This window comes from Rhinolophus sinicus, chromosome 2 (genome assembly GCF_057876585.1).
Source record: "Rhinolophus sinicus isolate RSI-liver-muscle chromosome 2, RSI-T2T, whole genome shotgun sequence".
Taxonomy (NCBI): Eukaryota; Metazoa; Chordata; class Mammalia; order Chiroptera; family Rhinolophidae; genus Rhinolophus; species Rhinolophus sinicus.
This window is the reverse complement of record NC_142502.1, coordinates 91,887,972-91,910,370: the sequence shown is the minus strand read 5'-3', so window position 1 is coordinate 91,910,370 and position 22,399 is coordinate 91,887,972. Positions and strand designations below refer to the sequence as shown.

The 22,399-nt window shown below is 35.9% G+C and overlaps 1 protein-coding gene across 1 annotated transcript in view; it reads left to right on the top strand.

Moving 5' to 3' along the window:
- CD2AP (CD2 associated protein) overlaps window positions 1-22,399 on the top strand; it is a 110,797-nt gene that overhangs the window by 16,414 nt on the left and 71,984 nt on the right. Inside the window, exon 2 of the mRNA XM_074333049.2 lies at window positions 7,357-7,517. Coding sequence (XP_074189150.2) covers window positions 7,357-7,517 — 161 coding nt within the window. The remainder of the gene's footprint in view (window positions 1-7,356; window positions 7,518-22,399) is intronic.

The following is a 22,399-nucleotide window of genomic DNA, read 5'->3' as shown; positions in this document are numbered from 1 at the left end:
TCTCCCAGAGCAAAAGTAAACCCAGTATTGTACTTATTGTATCTTTTGGTTACATTCCTCATCTGGATTTCTTTCATTTGATTATATTACTATATTTTTAGTTTTTTAATCTTTTTTAGAAGTTGGTTTTTATATTTCTTCCAGCTTTTTAAGTTATATTTTCTGGGATGTTTGGTCCAAATTATCTAAGTTCTTTGAGGTCATATTGTAAAATCTTTATTATCTCTATAGATAACATAAATGCTAAAATGTTGTATGTGATCAATTTGGGTTGCTTTCTTCACACTTTAAAAATAAACTGATAAGTACCTAAAGTAATTAAAGTTCATTTTCTCTTTCAGTGGTAATTACAATTAAAATGAAAGATGAGTAATCCACAACGAAAGACTTTATAACCTTAAATGATTGGCTTGATAAAAGAGTGTGGGTCAAGTGGATGAGCCATTAATGATAGACAAGGGTCTGCATTACCTTTTAGAATCCTGCAGTGTTTATCAGGATGTACGCATTTTCCCTTAGATGTTTTATTTAGTCTACCTTTAAGTAAATGCTTAATGTAAACCCCTTTCTTAATTTAGTCAGACATAATTGTTTTAAGTGGTGGAGGACTTTTGTTAATTTACTTTCTAACATACCACGTTTCAATGAAAGAGTGAGTTTTTTGAGCTTTTAAAATATGCAGGGTACTGATTTTGGAAGCAATGGTCTGCACATAGTTGTATAGTATACTCTTGAATTAAATAACCTTTTATTAAACGGTTTTGAGTTTTCCGTAAGTAATAGTTGTTACATGCTGTCTAGTGAGTATAGTTTTTTTAGTAACTTGTTTTTACCCAATTAATACATGTTCATTACAGAAAAGTGCTAAGGTATGAGTTAACATTTATAAGACTGCTCTCGTTTCTGGCACCAGTTGCAGAGTTTGCGGTTTCCCAAGACTGCCGTCACATTCAGTAATTTGCTGAAAGGACAGTATGAAAGTTGTCATATTCTGTGGTGAACACACAATGTGATATATAAATGATGTATTACAGAATTGTACACCTGAAACCTATGTAACCTTACTAACCACTGTCACCCCAATAAATTTTAATTAGAAAAAAAAGAAACAAAGTTAGAAAGTTGTCCTATTCTTGGCTCTGGTTTATGATAGTATTAACACATTTTTTTTGGGAAACGAGTAAACTCGTCATATCGCTTTTTATACCAAAGCGCGGGAGATGAGAATAACACATATTTTGCACCTCTTTTTAAACTAAAACACTGAAAGTTTCATAGAAAAATATCAAACAGATCGAAAGATGAGTATTTTACGGAAAGTCTAATTTTGGCGAGAAAATGTCAAAAAAGCCCCGCGTTACGACGCGATTTGGCGGGAAAATGCCCGCTTATAATTAAGTACAGATTAACATCATCCAAGGGCAGAGAAGCGTGGAGTGGAGTCCAGGAGGATTCCAGGCATGGAGCTTCCTGTTGTCTTCTCTCCCTGGAAGCAGGGACTGCGTTAAGTACTCCTGGCCATTATGTGTGATGTATGCAGAATATTGCCAACCCGGGAAGTTCACCTGAGCCGTGGTGTCCATTGTTATTAAGAAGATACAGTTGACTGCCCATGTGACTGAATTTTAGTTTCTAGTCCTTCCAGAGGTAGAACGGATACTGCCTGGCCCAAAACTCTCAACATGATTACTTTGTTAGAGTGTTGGTGCAGTCCCCAGGTAAACAGAGGTGTCCAAGGAACTCCAAGTTTCCCAAAAATCCTAGAGATCACCTCCCAGGAGATGAGGCCAAGTCCAGACCTGTCTTTTGAATAAGATTAATTCTTTACTGAAGATGAAATAAAAGGAGATAAGTAAATAGCATCTCAAATCACTTCAGATGTCTGTTAACATTTTGGAATGTAACTCTTCATATTTGTCTATGCATATTGTCTGGATTGATCATCTGTATCTTGTCTTTGCTTTCATATATATTTTTTTAATGTCTCTGCTTTACCTTTTTTTGGAAAATTTTCTTGGAATTTCCTCCACCTTCTCCCCACCCAAATAAGTATGACATATTAGAATGCAGAAATTTCTAAACAATTTTTCTTGCTTTTTTTTTTTATAGCGTTCTATTCAGATTTTATGAAGTTGATTATAGGCATACCTCATTTTATGGTGATCTGTGTGATCAGTGATCTTTGATGTTACTATTGGAATTGTTTTGGGGTGTCTCGAAAGACACCCATATAAGGTGAACTTAATTAGTAAATGCTTTGTGTATTCTGACTGCTCCACCCTGGTCCCCTCCCTATTTCCTGAGATACAACAATACTGAAATTAAGCCAGTTAATAACCTTAAAATGGCCTTGAAGTGTTCAAGTGAAAGGAAGAATTGTACATCTTTCTCTTTAAATAAAAAGCTAGAAATGATTAAGCTTTGTAGGGAATACATGTTGAAAGCTGAGATAGGCTGAAAGCGACAGCTTGTGCCAGTTAGCCAAGCTGTAAATACAAAGGAGAAGTTCTTGATGGAAAGTAAAAGTGTGCTACTCCAGTGAACATACAAGTGATACGAAAGTGAAACAGCGTTATTGCTGATGTGGAGGAAATTTTAGTGGTCTCGATAGAAGATCAAACCAGCCACAACATTCCTTTAAGCCAAGGCCCAATCCAGAGCAAGTCCCTAACGGTCTTCAATTCTGTGAAGGCTGAGAGAGGTGAGGAAGCTGCAAAAGAAATGCCTAAAGCTAGCAGAGGTTGGTTCCTGAGCTTTAAGGAAAGTAGCGTCTCTGCAGGTGAAGCAGCAGGTGCTGATGGAGAAGCGTCAGCAAGTCATCCAGAAGAACTGGCTACGATAATTCATGAAGGTCGGGTATATAAACGACAGATTTTCCATGTAGATGAAGCAGCCTTATATTGGAAGAAGGTGCCATCTAGGGCTTTCATAGCTAGAGAGAAGTAAGTGCTTGGCTTCAAAGCTTCAAAGGACAGGCTGACTCTCTTGTTAGGGGCTAATGCAGCTGGTGACTTTAAGTTGAACTCAGTGCTGTTTTACTACTATGAAAATTTTAGGGCCCTTAAGAATTATGCTAAATCTACTCTGCCTGTGCTTTATAAATGGAACAGCAAAGTCTGAATGACAGCACATCTGTTTACAGGATGATTTACTGAATATTTTCAGCCCATTGTTTAGACCTACTGCCCAGAAAAGAAGGATTCCTTTCCAACTACAGCGGCTCATGACTTGGTCGCACAAGACCTCTGATGGAGATGTACAAACAAGAGTAATCTTGTTTTCATACCTACCAACACAACAGTCTTCCTTTGGCCTTGGATCAAGGAGTAATTTTGACATTCAAGTCTTATTATTTAAGAAATACATATTGTAAGGCCATAGCTGCCATGGGTAGTGATTCTTCTGATGGAACTGGGCAAAGTAAATTGAAAACCTCCTGGAAAGACATCACCATTCTAGATGTCATTAAGAACATTTGTGATTCATGGGAAGAGGTCAAAACACCAACATTAACAGGAGTTTGGAAAAAGTTGATTCCAAACCTCATGGATGACTGAGAGAGGTTGAAGACTTCAGTGGAGGAAGTAACTGCAGATGTGGTGGAAATAGCAAGGGAACTAGAATTAGAAGTGGAGCCTGAATGTGACTGAATTGCTGCAGTCTCGTGATACAACTAACGGGTGAGGTGTTGCTTCTTATGGATGAGCAGAGTGATTTCTTGAGATGGAACCTACCTCTGGTGAAGATGCTGTGAAGGTTGTTGAAATGACAAAAGGATTTAGACTATTATATAAACTTTGTTGATAAAGCAGGGGCAGAGTTTGATAGGATTAACTCCAATTTTTAAAGAAGTTCTGTGGGAAAAATGCTGTCAAACAGCATCGCTTGGTTCAGAGAAATCATTTGTGAAAGGAAGAGTCAATTAATGTGGCAAACTTCATTGTTGTCTTATTATAAGAAATTGCCACAGTCTTAGCAGCCACCAGATCAGTCAGCAGCCATCAACAGCGAGGCCCGCCCCTCCACCAGCAAAATGATTACAGCTCATTGAAGGCTCAGGTGCTGTGTAAAAGTTTTCTAATAAAGTTTTTTTTGATGAAGGTATCTGTATTGTTTTTTTAAAACATAATGCAAATTGCATACTTAATAGGCTACAGTACAGTGTAAACATAAATTCATGAGGAAACCAAAAAATTTGTGTGGCTCACTTTATTATAATATTGTCTTTATTGTGATGGTCTTGGACCTGAATCGACAGTGTTTCCAAGGTATGCCTGTACGTCTCCTGAGGATACAAATTTGTTGTACACGTTTAAATTTTTAAAAAATTTTGAAATAAGTTATAGAAATGTTAGAAGTCCAGTACAAAGAATTTTTTTCCTGACTGATGCTTTTCTTCTGAATATTTTAGTGTGTATTTTCTACAAACCAGGACTTTCTTACTTAATCATAAGTGAATTATAAAATTTAAGAAATTAGCATTTGTTTATATGAGTTTGGTGTAAAAGTAGTTGCGGTTTAAAAGGTTAATAATTGTAAAACCTGCAGTTATTTTTGCACCAACGTAATACATGTATGAACTCATGGTTTCTTACTTTATTCAGTGGAGTATATTCTGTTACCGTCATTATTTATGGTGATGCTCAAATTGTCATGATATGCCCAGGAGGCGCCGTTTTGATAATCAGTTCTCAGTGTCCTTTGGCACCACATCGTCTTTTTTGAGAACTTCTTGCTTTCTGGCACAACACTACATTCCACGCTTATCTTGTACTTTCCCTGCCTTAGCCCTGGAATTGCCTGTCTTCCCAAGGATTCCTGGTTGTTCCTTTTGTAGAATGTGGTATTTATAAGATACAGCGTTAGGTTTGCTCATTGCCATTGGGCTGGTTTCATGCCTTTTCAGTGGACAGAACTGGGGTGTGTGTGTGTGTGTGTGTGTGTGTGTGTGAGTGTGAGAGAGAGAGCGTGAACGCGTGAGCGCGCTTTTAGTTTTTCGCCTTAGGAGAAAAATGCCTGCCTACTTGTACTTAGCATGATTGTTGTAGAGCTATTGTGGTTGATAATGGGTGTCAGCTCTTCCATATGGAGATGAATTCCTCCATATTCAGTTTTACATTTCCCATGAGCCCTCCTTTCCTGAATTTCTGGGGTCCTGCAGAATAGTTTGGTATCTTAGTTATAGTTCTTTAAGTTCCTCTTCCTGACTATATTAGTTATAGACTCATTCTCATAAATTAAAAAAAAAAAAAAAATTCTCGGTGGCTCCCTTCTCAGGTTGGCTTGTTTTCAGCTGCAGATAGAAATACTGCCTAAAATATGCTTGAAAATTAAGGAAAATCTACTATAACAAGAAATCTAAAAGTACTGGGTTTTAATTCTGGGGTTGGTTAATTTAGCAAAGATCCAGGTCATATTCATCTTTGTTGACTTCCATCCTAGTAATTATATCTGCTGTTTTTCCTGTCTCAAATAGTTGTAGCAGTTTGGGGCATTACATTCTCACTGAAGAATATCCAGAATCTGCAGGAGGACATTCCTTCCTTGTGACTTGTATTTAAGGTCAAATATTAATAAAACCTTTCCAGAACCCTTGTTCACATCTTATTGATCAGAATCCATCATCCATCACATGACTATTGGAAAACCTGTGTGAGAGAGAGAGGGAACGGGGAGGGAGGGAGGGAGAGACGAACGGAGGGAAGGAGTGTGTGTTTGTGTTTCTGTTTGTGTGTGTGTGTGTGTGTGTATGGAATTATTATTGTGTTTTCCCGAAAATAAGACCTACCCGGACAATCAGCTCTAATGCGTCTTTTGGAGCAAAAATTAATATAAGATCTGGTATTATATCATATCATATGTCATACATATATCATATTATATATCATATTATATCATACCATACCCGGTCTTATAGTAAAATAAGACCAGGTTTTATATTAACTTTTGCTCCAAAAGACGCATTAGAGCTGATTGTCTGGCTAGGTCTTATTTTCGGGGAAACACGGTATACCTTTGCTACTTTGACCAGCAGCATTAGGTATCCTACTCGATCAGAGTCTGCATTTAAACAAGATTCCCCAAGTTAGCACGATGACTTCTACAAGTAAATAAAATGATTTGATTATACGTTAGTATTTGAAAAGTACTGGTTTACATTAGTCAAGAATTAACCCCCTGGGACCAAGAGAAGCCCCACTTGGAAAGGTATATGGTCTCAACATACCTGAACAAATCAGGGTTCAGTGAGAAAGGAAGAAGAAGTGGGGAGTCAGTGTGGGAATGGCTGATTTGGCAACCGACAGTGTCAGTCTATATTCCCATTCCTTTTTGTTGTTGTTGTTGTTGTAGTTTTCGCCTGTGCGTGCTCTTATTTTTGTAGTAGGAGGAAAGATGAATGGAGGTATGGCTTGTCTGACATCTGAATAAGAGATCTGTTATTGCTTTTCTTTCATTGAGCCCTATAGAATATTAATGGCATGCATATATCATATCCTGTAATCGAAAACCCTATACTTAAAGGAGGTGAAATAGATCTTTATTAACCTTCATTTTAGGATGTATTCACTTTCTATTGTTTTGTTACAATATTGTCACAAACTTAGCTGTTTAAAACAATATGCACTTATTATCTCACTGATTTTGTGGTTCAGCAGTCAGTCTGGCGTGGCTTACTGGGTCCTCTGCAAGGCTGCCATCAGAGTGCTAACTAGGGCTGGGTTTTCAACTGGGGAAGGATGTGCTTCGAAGCTCACATGGTTGTTGGCATCGTTCAGTTCCCTGTGGGCTCCTGGACTGTGGGCCTCAATGTTTGGCTTGTGTCAGCTCTAGACCTCCCTTAGTTGGCAAGCGGTCCTCTTCATAGGCCAGCTCACCACATAGCATCTTCAAAGCCAGTAAACGAGTTTCCTAGCAAGATGGACAATCACAGTCTTATGTTGTCACATAGAATCCATTGTGTTTGTCATATTCTGTTGGTTAGAAGTCAGTTATAAGTCATGTCCACGATCAGAGAGGGAATTACACGAGGACATGGATGTCAAGAGATGGGGGCAGATCATGGGATTAATTTTTAGAGTTTGTCACAAAGGGTATACATCTTACTATAAGAATAACGGATGACATGAATTATACATTGTGTTAGGCTTCTACTTAAAACGTGTGCTGTGCTTTTTATAGTAAGGTAATCAAGAAATTTGCTGATGTAGGCAAATATTTAAAATCATTGAGGTAAACCTTGATGATATCTTTGTAATATGGTTGCTAAACAGATTCCTTAGTTTCAAGTTTAGCAATATGGTTAATAGTGTTTCATGAATTTTAGACATTCAGGTTTTTTTCCCCTTCGTTTTTTAGTTGACTATATTGTGGAGTATGATTATGACGCTGTACACGACGATGAATTAACTATTCGAGTTGGGGAAGTCATCAGGAATGTGAAAAAACTACAGGAGGAAGGATGGCTAGAAGGAGAATTAAATGGGAGAAGAGGAATGTTTCCTGATAATTTTGTTAAGGTAAGTATTCTCAGTTAAATTTCTAGCTGTTGCTTTATGAGATTTAATTTTTAACATTAAGAAATGTGTGTGTGTGTGAGTGTATATATTTAAAACTAAAATGTTTTAGATAAATTTTTGTTCTGCAGAATTTTAAAAACCAGAGGTCCAAGTACCTCTATAATGGATATCATTGTTGCTTGGTGTCCTGGTGGATAATAACACTCTGTTTGTGGTCTATGTATGTATGTATGTACCTGTTTACCTATCTTTTTAAATAAATAGTGGTTTACAAAGTTGTTTTACTGTGTACATTGTTCCTTGAGCTATAAAAGAAGTCTTGTGAAATAAGTAGGGTAGATGATAGGCTCATTTTAATGATGGTGACATATAGACTAGGAGGTTAAATGGTTTACTCAGTGTTAGATAGGTAAGAAGACGTAGCATCTGAACTGTAACTGAGGATTGCTGCCTGTTTACTCAAGTCTTATTGTATCTTGTCACTTCAGCATTGCAGCAGTTAATCTATCAAAGTAACAGTTACTCTTCAACTACCACCAAACATTCTTTTTTTAGTAAATATTCTAGTCATTTCTGTCAGAAAACAATCAAGATTTTTAAATCTGTTGTGGACTGATAAAGTAATAGTGTAGAGAAGGAAAAAAAGTAAAGAATATCTGTATATTTATACTTCATTTATAATTGTCTTGTTTTCTGTATTAGTTTTCTTATCTATCCAACCATATTGCTCATTAGATGCTGAGTTCTTCTGGGAAGGCTAGAGTGTGTGTCTCATTTCTTTATTTAACTTGCACAGTTGTTGTTAGAATGCCCACACAATGTGGTTGTTTAGTAAATATTTGTTCCCTGAATAAATTTGTGTTTTTTTAGTTGTGGTTTTACCTCTAAGTATGAGCACATGCTTTATTCTATTAATTGATTTTAGAGAAGGTAAATTCACTATGCTTTACCTAACTTACATTTTGTTTCCTGAAACAACTGAGAAAGCTGTAGTTGGGAATTGAATTTATGGGAGAAGGTTACTTTTATTTTCGTTTTTTGTTTTATAAGTTGACTTCTTTTTTATACCTAAAAGGGAGTGTACTGCAGATACCATGGAAATTGGAGTAGAATAACTAGATTTAAACAGTCAAGTTCCAGCTTTGCCCTTTGCTGGCAGTGTGATTTAGGGAAAATCACATAATTTCTTTCTTTTCTTCTCTTTAAAATGTTATATTGATGGTGTGTATATAGTAAGCCATGACACTGGCTTCTCATCTTTTCTTTTTTAATGGAAAGTGGCTCTTCAGAGAAAATACAGTTGGCCATTAAACAACAAGGAGGGGTAGAGGTGCTGACCCCCGCCCCCCAGAAGTTGAAATCCAAGTATAACCTGATTTCCCAAAAACTAAACTACTAAATAGTCTACTGTTGACTGGAAGCTTTACTGATGGCATAAATAGTTGATTAAAACATTTTATATGTTAATGTATTATATACCGTATTCTTAAAACAAAGTAAGCCAGAGGAAAAATGTTAACGAAAATCATAAGGAAGAGAAAATACATTTACAATATTTATTGAAAAAAAATTGGAAGTGGACCTTCATAGTTCATATGCGTGTTGTTTAAGGGTTAGCTGTTTTATATTGAAATAATAGAACACTGGTTAAAAAAAAATAAGTTAAAAAGTTGAAAAATTTTTATGTAGTTCTAATTGTGTGCTGGTGTATAGTTCCAGTAGTGGAGATAGGACCTATCATGGGACGCCATTTTGAAACATATTTTACTTTCCTGTTTCAGTACAGCTAGGACTAGAACTTGAGTTGAATGAATTGCCTGGTAACAGGGGATCCAGTTTGAGTATGCTACGTATTAGAGGGAAGATCAATCTGGGAATAAAAATTAACCTGGGTATCGGATTAGAGTTGGAAACATCAGTATGAACTCATGTTTAGCTTAAAATATATACAGATACTTACAGAAATAATTGTATATATGTGTGTTTATACTTGGGTTAGTACGTACATATATTTGTCAGCTCTTTCTACTGAGAGAGCCTAGTGACACGCCAGTAGACACCCAGTGCCCAGATCTTGGTTTCTAAATATCATTCCGCGATAAAAGGAAGCAGGAGTCCTTAGAGAAATGGCAGATTTCGGGGCTGGTGCAGGGAAAATACAGGATGACTCTAGAGCAGCGTCTAGTAGTGTCGGCACGTAAGGAAGTGCTCAGAAAACCAAAACTCATGGGCCCAAGTCAAAGCAACATAGGAGCCAACCTGAAAGAGCTTCCAGTGTTCAGAGCTGGGACAATTTGAGCAACAAAATAACCTAGTCTTTGATTATTACCCAAAGCAGAACATAAATATACATGAATCCATGTTAATATAAATAAATGGTTGAGTAAATAAATAAAGAGGGGAGAAGGGATAAATTTTACAGAATTATTCCAAAAATTTGTAGATACTTCTCTCCACCTTCTACCCCCTTCAACCTGGACTAAAGAATAGATGGAATAAAAAAATACTATTAGGTTGGTGCAAAAGTAATTGTGGTTTTTGCAGTTATTTTTAACCTTTTAAACCGCAGTTGCTTTTGGCACCAACCTAACAGTACCTTCATGATGGAGTAAGCTGGCAAATACTACCTTAACCAAATGAGAAAGGCATAATCAGGTATAAATTATGGTGATGACATGTATCCTCTTCACCTCTGTGCTGTTTATTCTTTCCTAAAACCCGTAATCGCAGTCTCAGCTGGAGAAAAAAGATCAGACAAACCTAAATCGAGGAACATTCTACAAAATATCTGACCAGTACTCTTAAAAAATTTCCCGGGTCTCAAACACTAGCAAAGACTAAGAAACTGATATTGACCAGAAGAGACTAAGGAGACGTGAGGACCAAATGCATTACAGTGTCATGGATCGGATTCTGGAACAGAGAAAGGATATTAGTAGCATAAAGTCAATAGTGTAGTTAATAATAGTTGGCTTTCACACTTCAGATGTGTATGTGAAGATTCAAGGGGAAGTTGTCATTTATAATTCACTGTCCACTTGAAAGCGTTTTATCGGGACAGTAAGGTACATTTGTTATTTTGTAAATGTGATACTATGGAGTGAATGGTAGAACTAGGCTTCCTGTAAAAAACTTCCTTACTGTTTCAGATAGCTGCACTGAAGAGCAGTGATAATCAAATTGGGCTGGAAGGTGGATAGAAAGGTCAAAACATTTTTGTAGCCTATTATGAAAAACTTTATAGACACTGTAAATTTGTTTTGTGGCAGACTTGTCCATATTAGTATCCGTTTGAAATGTTAGTTCATTGTTACATGATTTAAAGGATATTTTACAAAGACTATAGATACATGAACTTAATATACAGAATATCATCGTTTTTGTCATTTTTGCTTCAGTGTCACTTTATAATAAAGAGAACATTACAGATGAAATTGATTTCTTTGTTACCCCGTTGTCTCCCTCTCCCCAACAGTCTGGATTGGGAAGATGTATGTATCCTTCTAATACAGTTTTGTACATCTTTACCTGTGCACAAAAGTAGTGTTTTGTGTGATTTAGACATTTATGTAACTATTATGTCATTTTTATAATTAGCATGAGATGTCAGCGTGGATACATAATATACTCACTTGGTCTACAACATGTTTTATAAAACTAGTTAGCTCATAAGTGATTGGTAAAAGTACAGGAATGATGTCGGATCAACCGTAAAGTTGTGTTTATTTTCTAGGTAAAGGAAATGCGATAAAGAGTATAGAATTATAATTTCAGCAAGAAAGAGATAAGCTCTCAGCTTGTTTGCTTGCATAGACGAGTTCTTTTAGCTTTTAAAAAAAAACTTTGTTTTTTTAAATTGGTCACCTGTACCTGTGTATTTTCCTCAAAGTTACACAGTCTTAGCATTGTAGGGTTCTTAACTTCTGATGCATACCTCCATTTCGGTCTGCACTGTTTCAGCATCCACACGCCAGCATTTCCACTCTATTATTTTATGCATTTTTAATAGCTCCTGCGGAATCGATCCATCATCATGATTGCTTGGAGTCTTGAATCATGTCTGTATTCTGAGGTTCCAACTATTGTTATTTGTTTGTTTTCATTTTTAGTGCTCAGGTTCCAAAGTTGCATAGGTTTAGAGTGGTCTGCACCAAACCCTACTTTTAACATAATCATTAAGATTTTTAGTGTTCGATTTAGAAGTTTTCACATAAATCAGTGGTATTTTAGGGTGTGTGTGCGTGTGTATGTCCGTGCGTGTGTGTGTGTGTGTGTGTGTGTGTGTGTGTTTCTGGAACATCAGATGTTTGGGAATGCACATCTAATGTTATGGTAGAAATTCCTGTAGCACTAAATAATTTTTTAACAGTTGTATACTATTCTATTGTATATGTCTCTACCGCAGTTTTTGAAAAGTTAAGGCTGTTTTCCAGTTTTTAGCTATTAAAAACAATGCTTTAATGAACATCCTTTTGTCGGGTTATTAAACATAGCTGAGAATTTGCTGCATCCTCGGGTATGCACATATTCAGCTGTACTGAATATTGTCAGATTTCTTGCTATATAATTATATGAATTTAAACTCCTGCCAGTAATATAAAAAGTACCTTTCTCACATTCTCGTTAACATTTGATACCATCAGATTTTTGGGTGTGGGGCAGGGTGCCTAATCTTCACCGATCTTCAACAGTATTCCCCATGTTTCAGTGTTTCATTTTCACGATTACTAGTGAAGTTAGTCATCTTTTTTCAGATATTTCTGTCTATTTTTTTCTATTGAGTTCTTGCTCATTTCCTCATTGATTTGTAGTTGTTCTTAATGTATTGTGAATACTAGTCCTTTGTCTTTCTGCTTATGTGTGTTTTATCCATCTAAAGCACTTTTTGTGACTTGTCTAAGTATAACTTGGGAGCAGGAAAAGCTTAAAGATTACTCTTCTGTGTGTTCATTAGTTTTAAAGGTTTGATTTTCAGTGTAACTCTTATCAGTCTCGCTTTTTTGTATATGTGTGATTTGGGCACTACTTGAATTTTTTCCACATGAAAAGTTATCAAATAGTCTACTCTTTCCTCATTGATTTTGTAATGTTTAAGAATTAAGTCAAAATTCAGAAGTGTGCTAGTTTATCATCTTTCTACATTGTCAACCTCATTGTTTTGGACGAACGTAGAGAGTCAAGTTTGATTTATGTGTTGGTGTAAACTTTGAGATTCAATATCAGTGTCTTTGTTGATATTTGGCACTCTGCCATTGGAGTTGCTGCTTTGTAATTGAGGAATGAAACACTCCAGTGAACAAATGTTTAATAATTGACTATGAAGTTTTTGGGATGTGGTAAGAAGAGTATTTTCCACATCTTACTTTATTCGGGGAGACCACAGCATGTAAACAGAAGGATAAATTGTAATGCCTTAAATGGCTGAATGTCACATGTGTGGTAAAGATGATGGGAGTTCAAGGATTTTGGATAAAATATTTTTCAGAAAAGATGTTAAAAGTAACACTTGAATTGGTCCTTAAAATATAGAATGTTAGGTGAATACTCATGCAGTCTGTGTCGGGTAAAAGCAAATGGTGTTTTGTGGTAAAAATAATTAGAATACTTGGGCTGAATGAAAGTTTTCATATGGGGGAATAATGGGATTTAAGGCCAAAAGTGTGGATTAAAGCCAATGGTACAGTGCATTTTGAATGTTATTTAAGATATTAAAACAAAGACAACAGGGACACCAAGACTTTTTGGTGACAGGAGAGATAAGATAGGATACTTGAATAGATGAACCTGAGTGAGAAGGAAAGGTTTTAAAGAGGAGAGAGTTGAGGTTATAAAGTATAATAATGGAGATCAGATTGTTGCAGTAGGAAGGGAAGTGAGGAGATAGATAATAGGCTAATGATGCCTTTTCTGTTAATACTTTGCATGTTCACATTACATTTTCTCACTTAATCCTGACAGTTTTGAAAGTTAGGGAATGTGTCATTCTTGCCTAAAGTCATACTGGGAATAGTGGGCAAGGACATGGTAGCAGGTAGCTCTGTGATAGGCACGTGTCAGGCTGTTTCTAGGTGAGAAATGTGTAGCATGTGCTGGTTAATGGAAAAATGTGATCATTTTATAACATTCTGTGCTTTTGAGAATCTAAGAACAAAGGGATAGGAATCTTAGCCATTGAAATTCCCCAGTAGCATGAGCATTGTTGAAAGTTGTTAGAATTAAAAAATTAAGAGTTCTTTTGGTAACTTTAGAATTGACCCTGGGAAAAGGAAAATCAAAATTGCTTTCTCAAATTGCAATTTTATGGAAACAAACTTTTTTTCCTTTCAAGAGACTTTAGAAAGAGATTTTAGAAAAAGGCATTTGGCATAAGGGCATTTCTAGCACTAAAGATGGAATGGAAATATATGAAAAATGCAAAAATAATAAGATACTTAGAAAACAAAGAAGGGCTGGCATTGCTTATGTAAAATTATCTGTCAGTAACTTTATAAAGTAGAATCAGTTTCTTTTGTGTTCTTCTGCCTCCATCCCTAGAAATCCTGCTGAAAACAAGGTTCTATTATACAAATTAAGGAAATGAGAAGACTAAGTGTATCCATCATAGTAGGATAGCTTACAGTATAGGACCAACATCCATTTCTCAGTGGGGGCATAACACAAGGGTCTACTTTCATGCAGAATTTATTGCAGTCCAGCCAGTGAGCTGTGTTAAATGTAATTAAAATAAGAATGGTTTTCTCCATTGCAAATAAGATTAATAGCAATTTTAGCACCAATATGGGATACTTCCTCAGTAAGCTCTCTCTGAAGCATGTAGTTTTCATCAACCACATGTATTTTCTTGCAGCAGTTATAGCAGGGTTTTCAGTTTTATTTAGATAATAGTTCTCTTCAGTATCTGTATGAGAAATTAAATTCTCCAGGCATTCGCTATTGAACTGTTTTTTTAATAAGATCTGTAGCATACTGTGGTATATTCTGCCCTATTCCTTGCCTCTAAATTGTTTTATTCATTTTTGATTGTCATCCGTTCACTGTTCAAATATTTACTGAGGCTCTATGTGCTAAGACTTTTTATAGCTGCTAGGAACACAGTGGTGAATAACAGACAAGTTTCCTCCTCTTTGTCAGCATATATTCTAATGGTGGGGGGAAAACGGACATGTGAAAAAAATAAATCAGTAAGATGATATTTTGATAGTCATGAGTGCTTTTAAAGAAGAAAGTGAGTGGGAGGGTGGGAAATGGCATTGATGTTTTAAATTGGGTGTTCTGGGATAGCATCTGTAAGGTTAATAAATCACAGACGGGTACAGAGGAGAAAAGGAATACATTCCCTTTGAGCAGGACACCTGAAATGAGAGGAAGGTAAACTAGTGTGATGGTTGTGTTTGCCAGCTACCATCCTCGAGCTACTTCAAGAGGACAGTACGCTGTGCGAGGAGCAGGGCCTTTTGAGTCAGGGCGCGTAGACCTCTGTTTGACTCCTTATCCCCCCCCCTTACCCACACTGTACCTACTGTGTGTTCTTCCTGAGGATGCTTCACTGTAGAGCGTAGGTTGCTTCCTTTGTAAAAATGGGGAGTCCCACCTGTTTGGGTTGTTCGTAGGAATTAGATTATGCGTGTAGATGCCTTATTTCACCCCGTTTTCTTGCACAGGAATTGCCTATCCGTTTTGGAAAGGGAAAACTGGAGAAGAAAATCAGCTAAATTGTTAAATTTGTCACTAAATATAGAGGTTTTTTTTCCCCCAGTATCTGTAATATCCCAGGTACTGTTAATAAAATAGGTAAATAAGCTAGAGCTTTTCTAGTTGTCCCTTTCAAAAAAGTAGTTTTTGAGGAAGGAGAAAAATAAAGAGGAAAGTGATTAAAATGAGAAAATATGGGCTAAGCAGTTAGTCTGATTAGCCTGTTCCCTAAACCAAATCTGTAGTCTTGGTGGGTAGTAGTGGGGGAACAGATCAAGTCTGTTTAAAAGTGGGCTGACGGGATAAGAAACTGGACAATGAAAAAGCTTTCAGTGTTAGGGTTTGTGTAAGTTCTAGTTCCTATCGCTAATTGTGACAGGTCTTTTCTGTGGATCTAAAGGCTTATAAAAAAGTGACCTGGTGGAAGCGATCTTTTTTTGTTGTGGTTGATGCCTTTGGAATAGAAAAGGCAGTTCTTTGAAGATGAGGGGCTAATGTAAAGTGCCTTTGGAAGTTTGCTTCAGTTACTAAGAAAGGAGAGAAAGCAGACATCCGGAAAGACTCATTATTAAAAGCTGAGGATTTGTGTTCAAATTCTGGTAGAAGTATTGGTGAAAAAATATATATATATAAATCAGAATATTGGTTGAGGACCTTGTTTCTAAATCTGAATGTTATTTAACTAAAGAAGGAACCTGTGCTGAAAAAAAGAAAACTGAGTTACCTCCAAATCCAGCTCCTTGCTTGGTTGCCGTTGACTTGGAGGGGGCAGAGCTCCTTGTTACTGCTGGGTGGGAGTTCAGGCTCCCATAGGCCCCACCCCCATACCCTCCTTGCTGGCTGGAGGGGCATCGTGTTGCCTTGTGGCCTGCCTGTGGCCTGTGCTCACAGTAGGGGGAGAGGGCGCTCTTTGCCATCTGGTGGGGAGGAGAGTCCTGGCTCTCCATTTGGCCTTTGCTGGCACCGTCCTGGCTGGGGTTATGGGGTAGTGGTGGTAGTTGGGGTGCCTCGTTACAGCCTGCTGAGGGTGGAAATCTGGGCTCCCTACCTGGCTTTTACTGGCACAGGTGAGGGAGGGGCGATAGTTGTTGTTTTTCCCTGTGGTATTTCACTGCAGTAGCAAGATTATTGTCTGAGAACTTTCTGTTTTGCTAGTCTACTTACTCTTTTGTTGGTCCTTCACTAGAGAGAGCAGGCTTTTCCTGGAGCTTTTTTGCCTCTGCCCATGGCATTTCCAGGTTTTCAGCTTTTTGAGAACTCAGTCTGGAATATATGAGGCAAAAAGAAAACCCAGTGAACTCATTAACGAGGTTCAGAGGAACCTGGTCTCTTTGGCTTGTGCTACCTTCTTTTCTCTACTTTTCAGAATATTTTTACCTATTTATTTAGAATATAATGTCCAGAGTTTTTAACTGTACTTAGTGGGAGGATTAGGGAAAAGTACATCTTTCCTTAAGGGGAAATCTAGGTGGTGATGCCTTTTAATAGAGATTGTAATGCACATCCTTACTAGGCTAAAAACTCACTATATAGAAGAGTTTCTCCCTTTGGAAGTGGTGTAGGAATAGCGGTGTTTTCTTAAGCTATTGTTAAAAAGCCAGTGTTCAGAAAAATATAATACTAGTTATCTTTAACAGAAGAATAGATTAGCATTCAGTAAAAGGTAATAAGCATAGTTGATACCCTTATTTTCTTTTATGACTTGCTTGTGAATATTAAGATAACACATGACAGTAGCTAGCAGTGCACCTGACTAGTTATAGACATTTAATAAATGTCAGTGGACTCTGTTCCTGATGAGTTTCATTACATGGTTGAGTGCATAGTCTGACCACCTGAGTGAGTCACAGGAAGTGGGGGGGGAGACGGGGTAGAGCACTTACTTTCTACTTACTGTAGAAAGCACATTTGGTAGTTGTACAGGTATTGAAGCACAGGGGATTATGGAGAAAACAGAGGAATGTCAGTGAAATAAGATATCAGAAGAGGTTACCGGAAATATAGTATTTAAAGAGTATTAGCAGGACAGTCGTTTTGGATCTTCGAGCCTTGAAGCATTTTTCTTGTGGGCTTTATCCTGGAGGGTGCTACAAGTTATTTATGTGATCTGTTACTATATGATTTTACTTTGCTGACTTTTAAATATAAGTGGATATGTTCACAGAAGATGTCTCAGGTCTTGGTAAGTACATTGTTTCTTATATTTTAACATCTGAAGTGAAATTTTGATCCCTTTTTAAGAGTTCTTAGAGCTTGATAAAGTTTTGTAGACTTTTTGATATAATGGACAAGGAAACAAAAGTTATTCACACAAGTATTTCAGGAAGCTGACAAGTAAATAAAAATCATTTGTGTGTATTTTTCTTTGTTTTGATCTAAATTTCTGGCAGTTTTTTTCTCATTTAGAAAAAAGATTTAAATTATTAAATCTGCTTGTTTAAAAAAACTTTTTTAGTCAGTTTGACAACTTATCTTGTACTTTAAAATGTGTCATTTTATTTCTAGATTCCATAGGTTAAATGGTTAAGTAGACATTAGATCTTCAAATGTATTTAAAATCTTTTTTTAAAGTTACTTTTAAATCATTAAGTAGCAATATGGGGAATAAGATGATCTGATGTACATGACTACTTTGGAAAGGTCTCAGTGATTTTTTTAAAATACAACATTTTTTTTTCTAGAAGAATGCTGATTTAGATTTTAAATCTGTTGGTATTGCACTGTTTCCATAATAATTATTATTATTTGAATGAAATAAATGATAATACGATTTTATGTGACCTTTATTTTTTGAATCCCTTATTTTATGAAGATTGTTAGTTCACTTAGATCACAAAACGCAGTGATGTTTTCAACTATTAGGAGATGTATTGGTGGCTTTAATAGAACAATTTAGGAAGCTAGCTTTATATCAGCAGAAGAAAATTTGGTGTTTGATTTACTTTCATTAATTGGAAACACAAAAGAAAACAACTCTGTAGATACCAGAGTACTAAATGGAAGACAACTTCACTTGCTTATTGGGAATTAAAATAAAACAGCAGATGAAATGTCCAAGTTGTATAATTATTTATGATTCATCATAGTACATTTTATGATCTATACCGTAAAACATTAACTATACTTTACACACTGATTAGGAGCAATTTGTTTTGTGACTTTGGTTATTTTTTATTATATTGTGAATCCTACATAGACTGTATTCACTGAGTTAGAGAAATAGTATACAGATAATGGAAGAAAAGGTGTGTAAGGATTTAGATTTAGTAATGTGTGCTCACACAATTAAGATCTGTCTCTAAATGCCCTAGAACAACTTGACTTAATAGCACTGTTATTTGTGGGCATACCAAATTTTTTATTTAAAAAAAAATCACTGAAGTAATACATGTTGAAACAAAATTCAAGCAATGTAGAAGTATCTGTTGTGAAAAATACATTTCTTATAACTCTTCCTCAACCTCCTTCGACTTTTAGGAATTTGGTAGCTATTTTATAGACTGTTTTCTATAGAAAATCTTTTAGACTGAATTATTTGTATCCTCATCCCCTTTTATATCCTGTTTTTAACACCATAAATTTAAAGTTGAGACATTATTATATAAATTATGTTAATGTTTACCAGGGACTTAACCTGGAAGACGAAATTTTAATTTTTTCCCCTTAAAAGAGTTAATGTTATTTCTCCTAAGCTATTTCAAGTTGTAGTAATAATTTAAAGCAGGAAGCTTGAGTGCCAGAACCTGGGCTTCTGGGGTATCTCCCGGTTTTGCTTTTTAGCAGGTCAGCTCTCATTGTCTGCTTGCTATTGTCATGTGTGGCCACCAGAGTCCAGCAACTTGGAGAGAAGGGCCTCCACGTAGGGCTGGGTGTCTTTTGAGTCCTAGATACACTAACCTTCCTTCCCTTCAGTTCTTATCCCAAAACCCCTTCATCCTAGGGCTGAAAGCACCAATAACATTTTTTAAATTAATAAAATTAGCGTGAAAAATGTGACCATTATAAATTATTGGGGTATTTTCAGTTCATTTCAATCAGTTTGGAATGTCTGAAAGAATATATTAATAGGTAAGAATTCTTTAGCGTTTTTTCCCACTCTTTCACTTGGCTGTCACTAAACATTCTTGTCATAGGAAAGGGAAAGGAGTAGGATGCCAATATTTGTACATAACTCCCCCCTCCCCTTTTCCTATTTTTCCGTTTTACAAATGGGGGAGGGACAGTTGACATAGGGGGCCCTTTGTCCAAACTCGAGAGGCAGGGGGTGGGGGAGAGAATGGGTTTAGCAACTTTCAAAATAGTCCTCCTATGTTGCATCTTTTGTAGTCTTTTCTTGATGATGTTGATACATTAGCACCCAGAAGTTACATGTTGATTTTATATTAAGGAGATTTTTCCTTGTTGGTCATTTCACTTTGTACTTAAGGTGTGTGTGTGTGTGTGTGTGTGTGTGTGTGTGTGTGTGTGTGTGCCCAGTTTAATCATAATAAAAAGGAGAATCTGATGACTTACAGGTAGTTCCTTCTGGATCATTCCTTATATACTATCACTCATATTCCACAAAACAAAAACTTTAGGAATGGGGTTAATTGTTAGGTTGGAAATGTAATTTTTAAAATGTGGGTCTAATGTTGACCCAGTCAAAGGTAAAACAGTGGATGTGTACCAAATAAAGATTTAATCTTGTTTCTTTTCCTTATTCTTTAGTAATACCACGTTTCCGTATCTTCTGATTTAAGCTTCTGTAAAGTTGGAGGTTGTAGTCCTATGTATGTAACACTTTTTAGAAATTCCAGATGTAGAATTTTAAAAAATTAAGTATATCCCTTGGATTTTAATTAGCATAAGTAGATCTGTAACTGTTTAGGAACTGGGTGATGAGATAACCTGTTTCTTTCATTTAAGAAGTAGTAAAGAAGCTTGCCCTTTAATCTTGTTTTTATTCTTTGTGACCTTTGATTCTATGCTATAGAAGTTATGGATGTCTATTTTCAGATCATATTCACGCACTGGCCATGACCAGATAACCAAATTGTTTAGATATATTGTAACATGAAGGAATCGTTTGTGAATTTTGTTGCTCCTCTTTTAAGTTATTTGTTTTTGGTTAGTGCAATCATAGTTAAGTATCTTTGATTACCTTAATAGATGAGGAATAACTAGATTCTCTTCAATCTTTTTAGCTCCCTCATTTGCTTATATTTTTCATCTTCCTTTAATTTGCTACTTCCTACCCTTTAAGAAATAGCGCCAGTCAATATAGCACATTCTTATTTGTATAGAAATTACCCACTTTGTATTTTTTCTTGGCCAATTTTGATTGACGTTACTTATGTAGGAGGTTTTACTCATTTGTGGAATGAGATTCAGAGTTTTTCTGAGTTTGCTTTGTGAAGCCATGATACTCTAAGGGAGGACTTATTTTTTTGAACTGGATCTTCTGAAGTCATTTTCAAAGTGAGGAAGTGAAGTTGGTAGAAAATAGATGCTACAGTGTTAATATGTATTTTACTTACTGGCCAATTAGATACAAAGAAATAAAGGGCAGGAGAAGGAAGAAACATTGGAAGCCTTACTAACATTTCATAGGTACTAGCTCAATATATAAAATTGGCTGTGAAGATGATAGCGAAAGTAGTTCTGTGTCCAGGAACCAGAAAAGAGAATAGGTTGGTGAGAGCGAGAGTAAGAGAGATGCAGGTGCAGGTGGTGGTAGATTGTAGCAGGAAGAGTTTCTAGAGGAAGAGGCCAGTGCAAACCTTATTTGTAATTTTGTTGAGAGCCTTGAGGTCACTTGGTACTTGTGATAACATCTTAGCTGGCACTACGGGTTTGTAAGGCCATAAACCCGAGTTTTCCCCATTCAAGGTAGACTGTGTATATATATATATATTTAAATTTGCTTCTTCCCGTTTATATCTTCGGTCCTCAGAAGATGTATTATATCTAATATTCATGGATGGGATTATGTTTCAGAGAATATTGAAGGTCATTGAAATGTTTCTGTATCTTGCGCAATATGTGGTAAATTAAATTTTTTTTTTAGAAATGAGAAAATTTATTTTAATTAAGATACCATACTTTCTCCCATAGTTAATTTTTATTAAAATATAACAAATATCCAAAGTTATATAGTTAGTGAACAGGATAGGACCAAGATTTGTACCCAGGTCATCTGTCTCCTGAACGTGTACTCTTAATCACAGTTGGTTAAATTGGAGTTACTTTCCTAGAGGAACAAGATTTGAATGTCAAGCCAAGTTCTTGGTCTTTTGTACTAGAATGCAACGATAGCTCTCAGAGATATACTTTTAGTTTTTTAAAACGTAGATAGCTCATGAGAGAATCAGCTCTGGCATGTTGAGCTTGTAACAATTAGTCTTTATATAGATTTTATGTTTTTATTAGTTTGAAAAATACTTTGCACAGTCTGAAAACTGTGAGGTTTTTAGATGTTGAGATGTCATGTATTAATAGCAAATTGAAATATTTTTCCTTGAGTGCATTACCAATAAAAATGAAGCAAGCAGTGTATATTGTAAAATATTTTGTCTTCTATGATTTATAATTTAATAACTTTTTACAATTCTTTACAGTTTTCCCAAAGATTAAAAAGTTTCTTTTCTGATTGAAAATGATATACATTGTTAAAAAACCAAAAAAAAAAGCAAACATTAAACGTGTTTGAACAGTATAAAGAAGTCAATCATCTGAAATCCTGCCAGTTTGAGAGTAACAACTGGTTAATATTGTGGTAGACACAGACACCTGGAGATACAAAATCTTTGTTGCCTTTGTTTGTGAAAAATATTAGTATCTTCTGGTTATTGATTTGCATTTTTTTCATGGTTACTTTTAATGAACAGAAACTGTTGATTTTAATATTAAATATGGTAGGAATCCAGTTTCTTTCCCTATCCTCTAAATACGGAAGATTAGTTTTATAAGCACCATTTATTTTAAAATTCATTTTCCCCCTCACTTTTTTGTCTGTTATAAATCAAGTTTGTCTGTTTATGGGCTTTTTGTTTGCTTCATTTAGTATGTCTGTTTTTATGCCAGTAACACACAGTCTAATTTACAGTGTCACATAGTTTTTCTTTGTATCTTGGTTAAAAAAACAAAACAAAAAACAAACAAAAAAAACCCCTACTTTCTTTTTCCTGAAGTATTTTGGCTGTTCGTGGCCT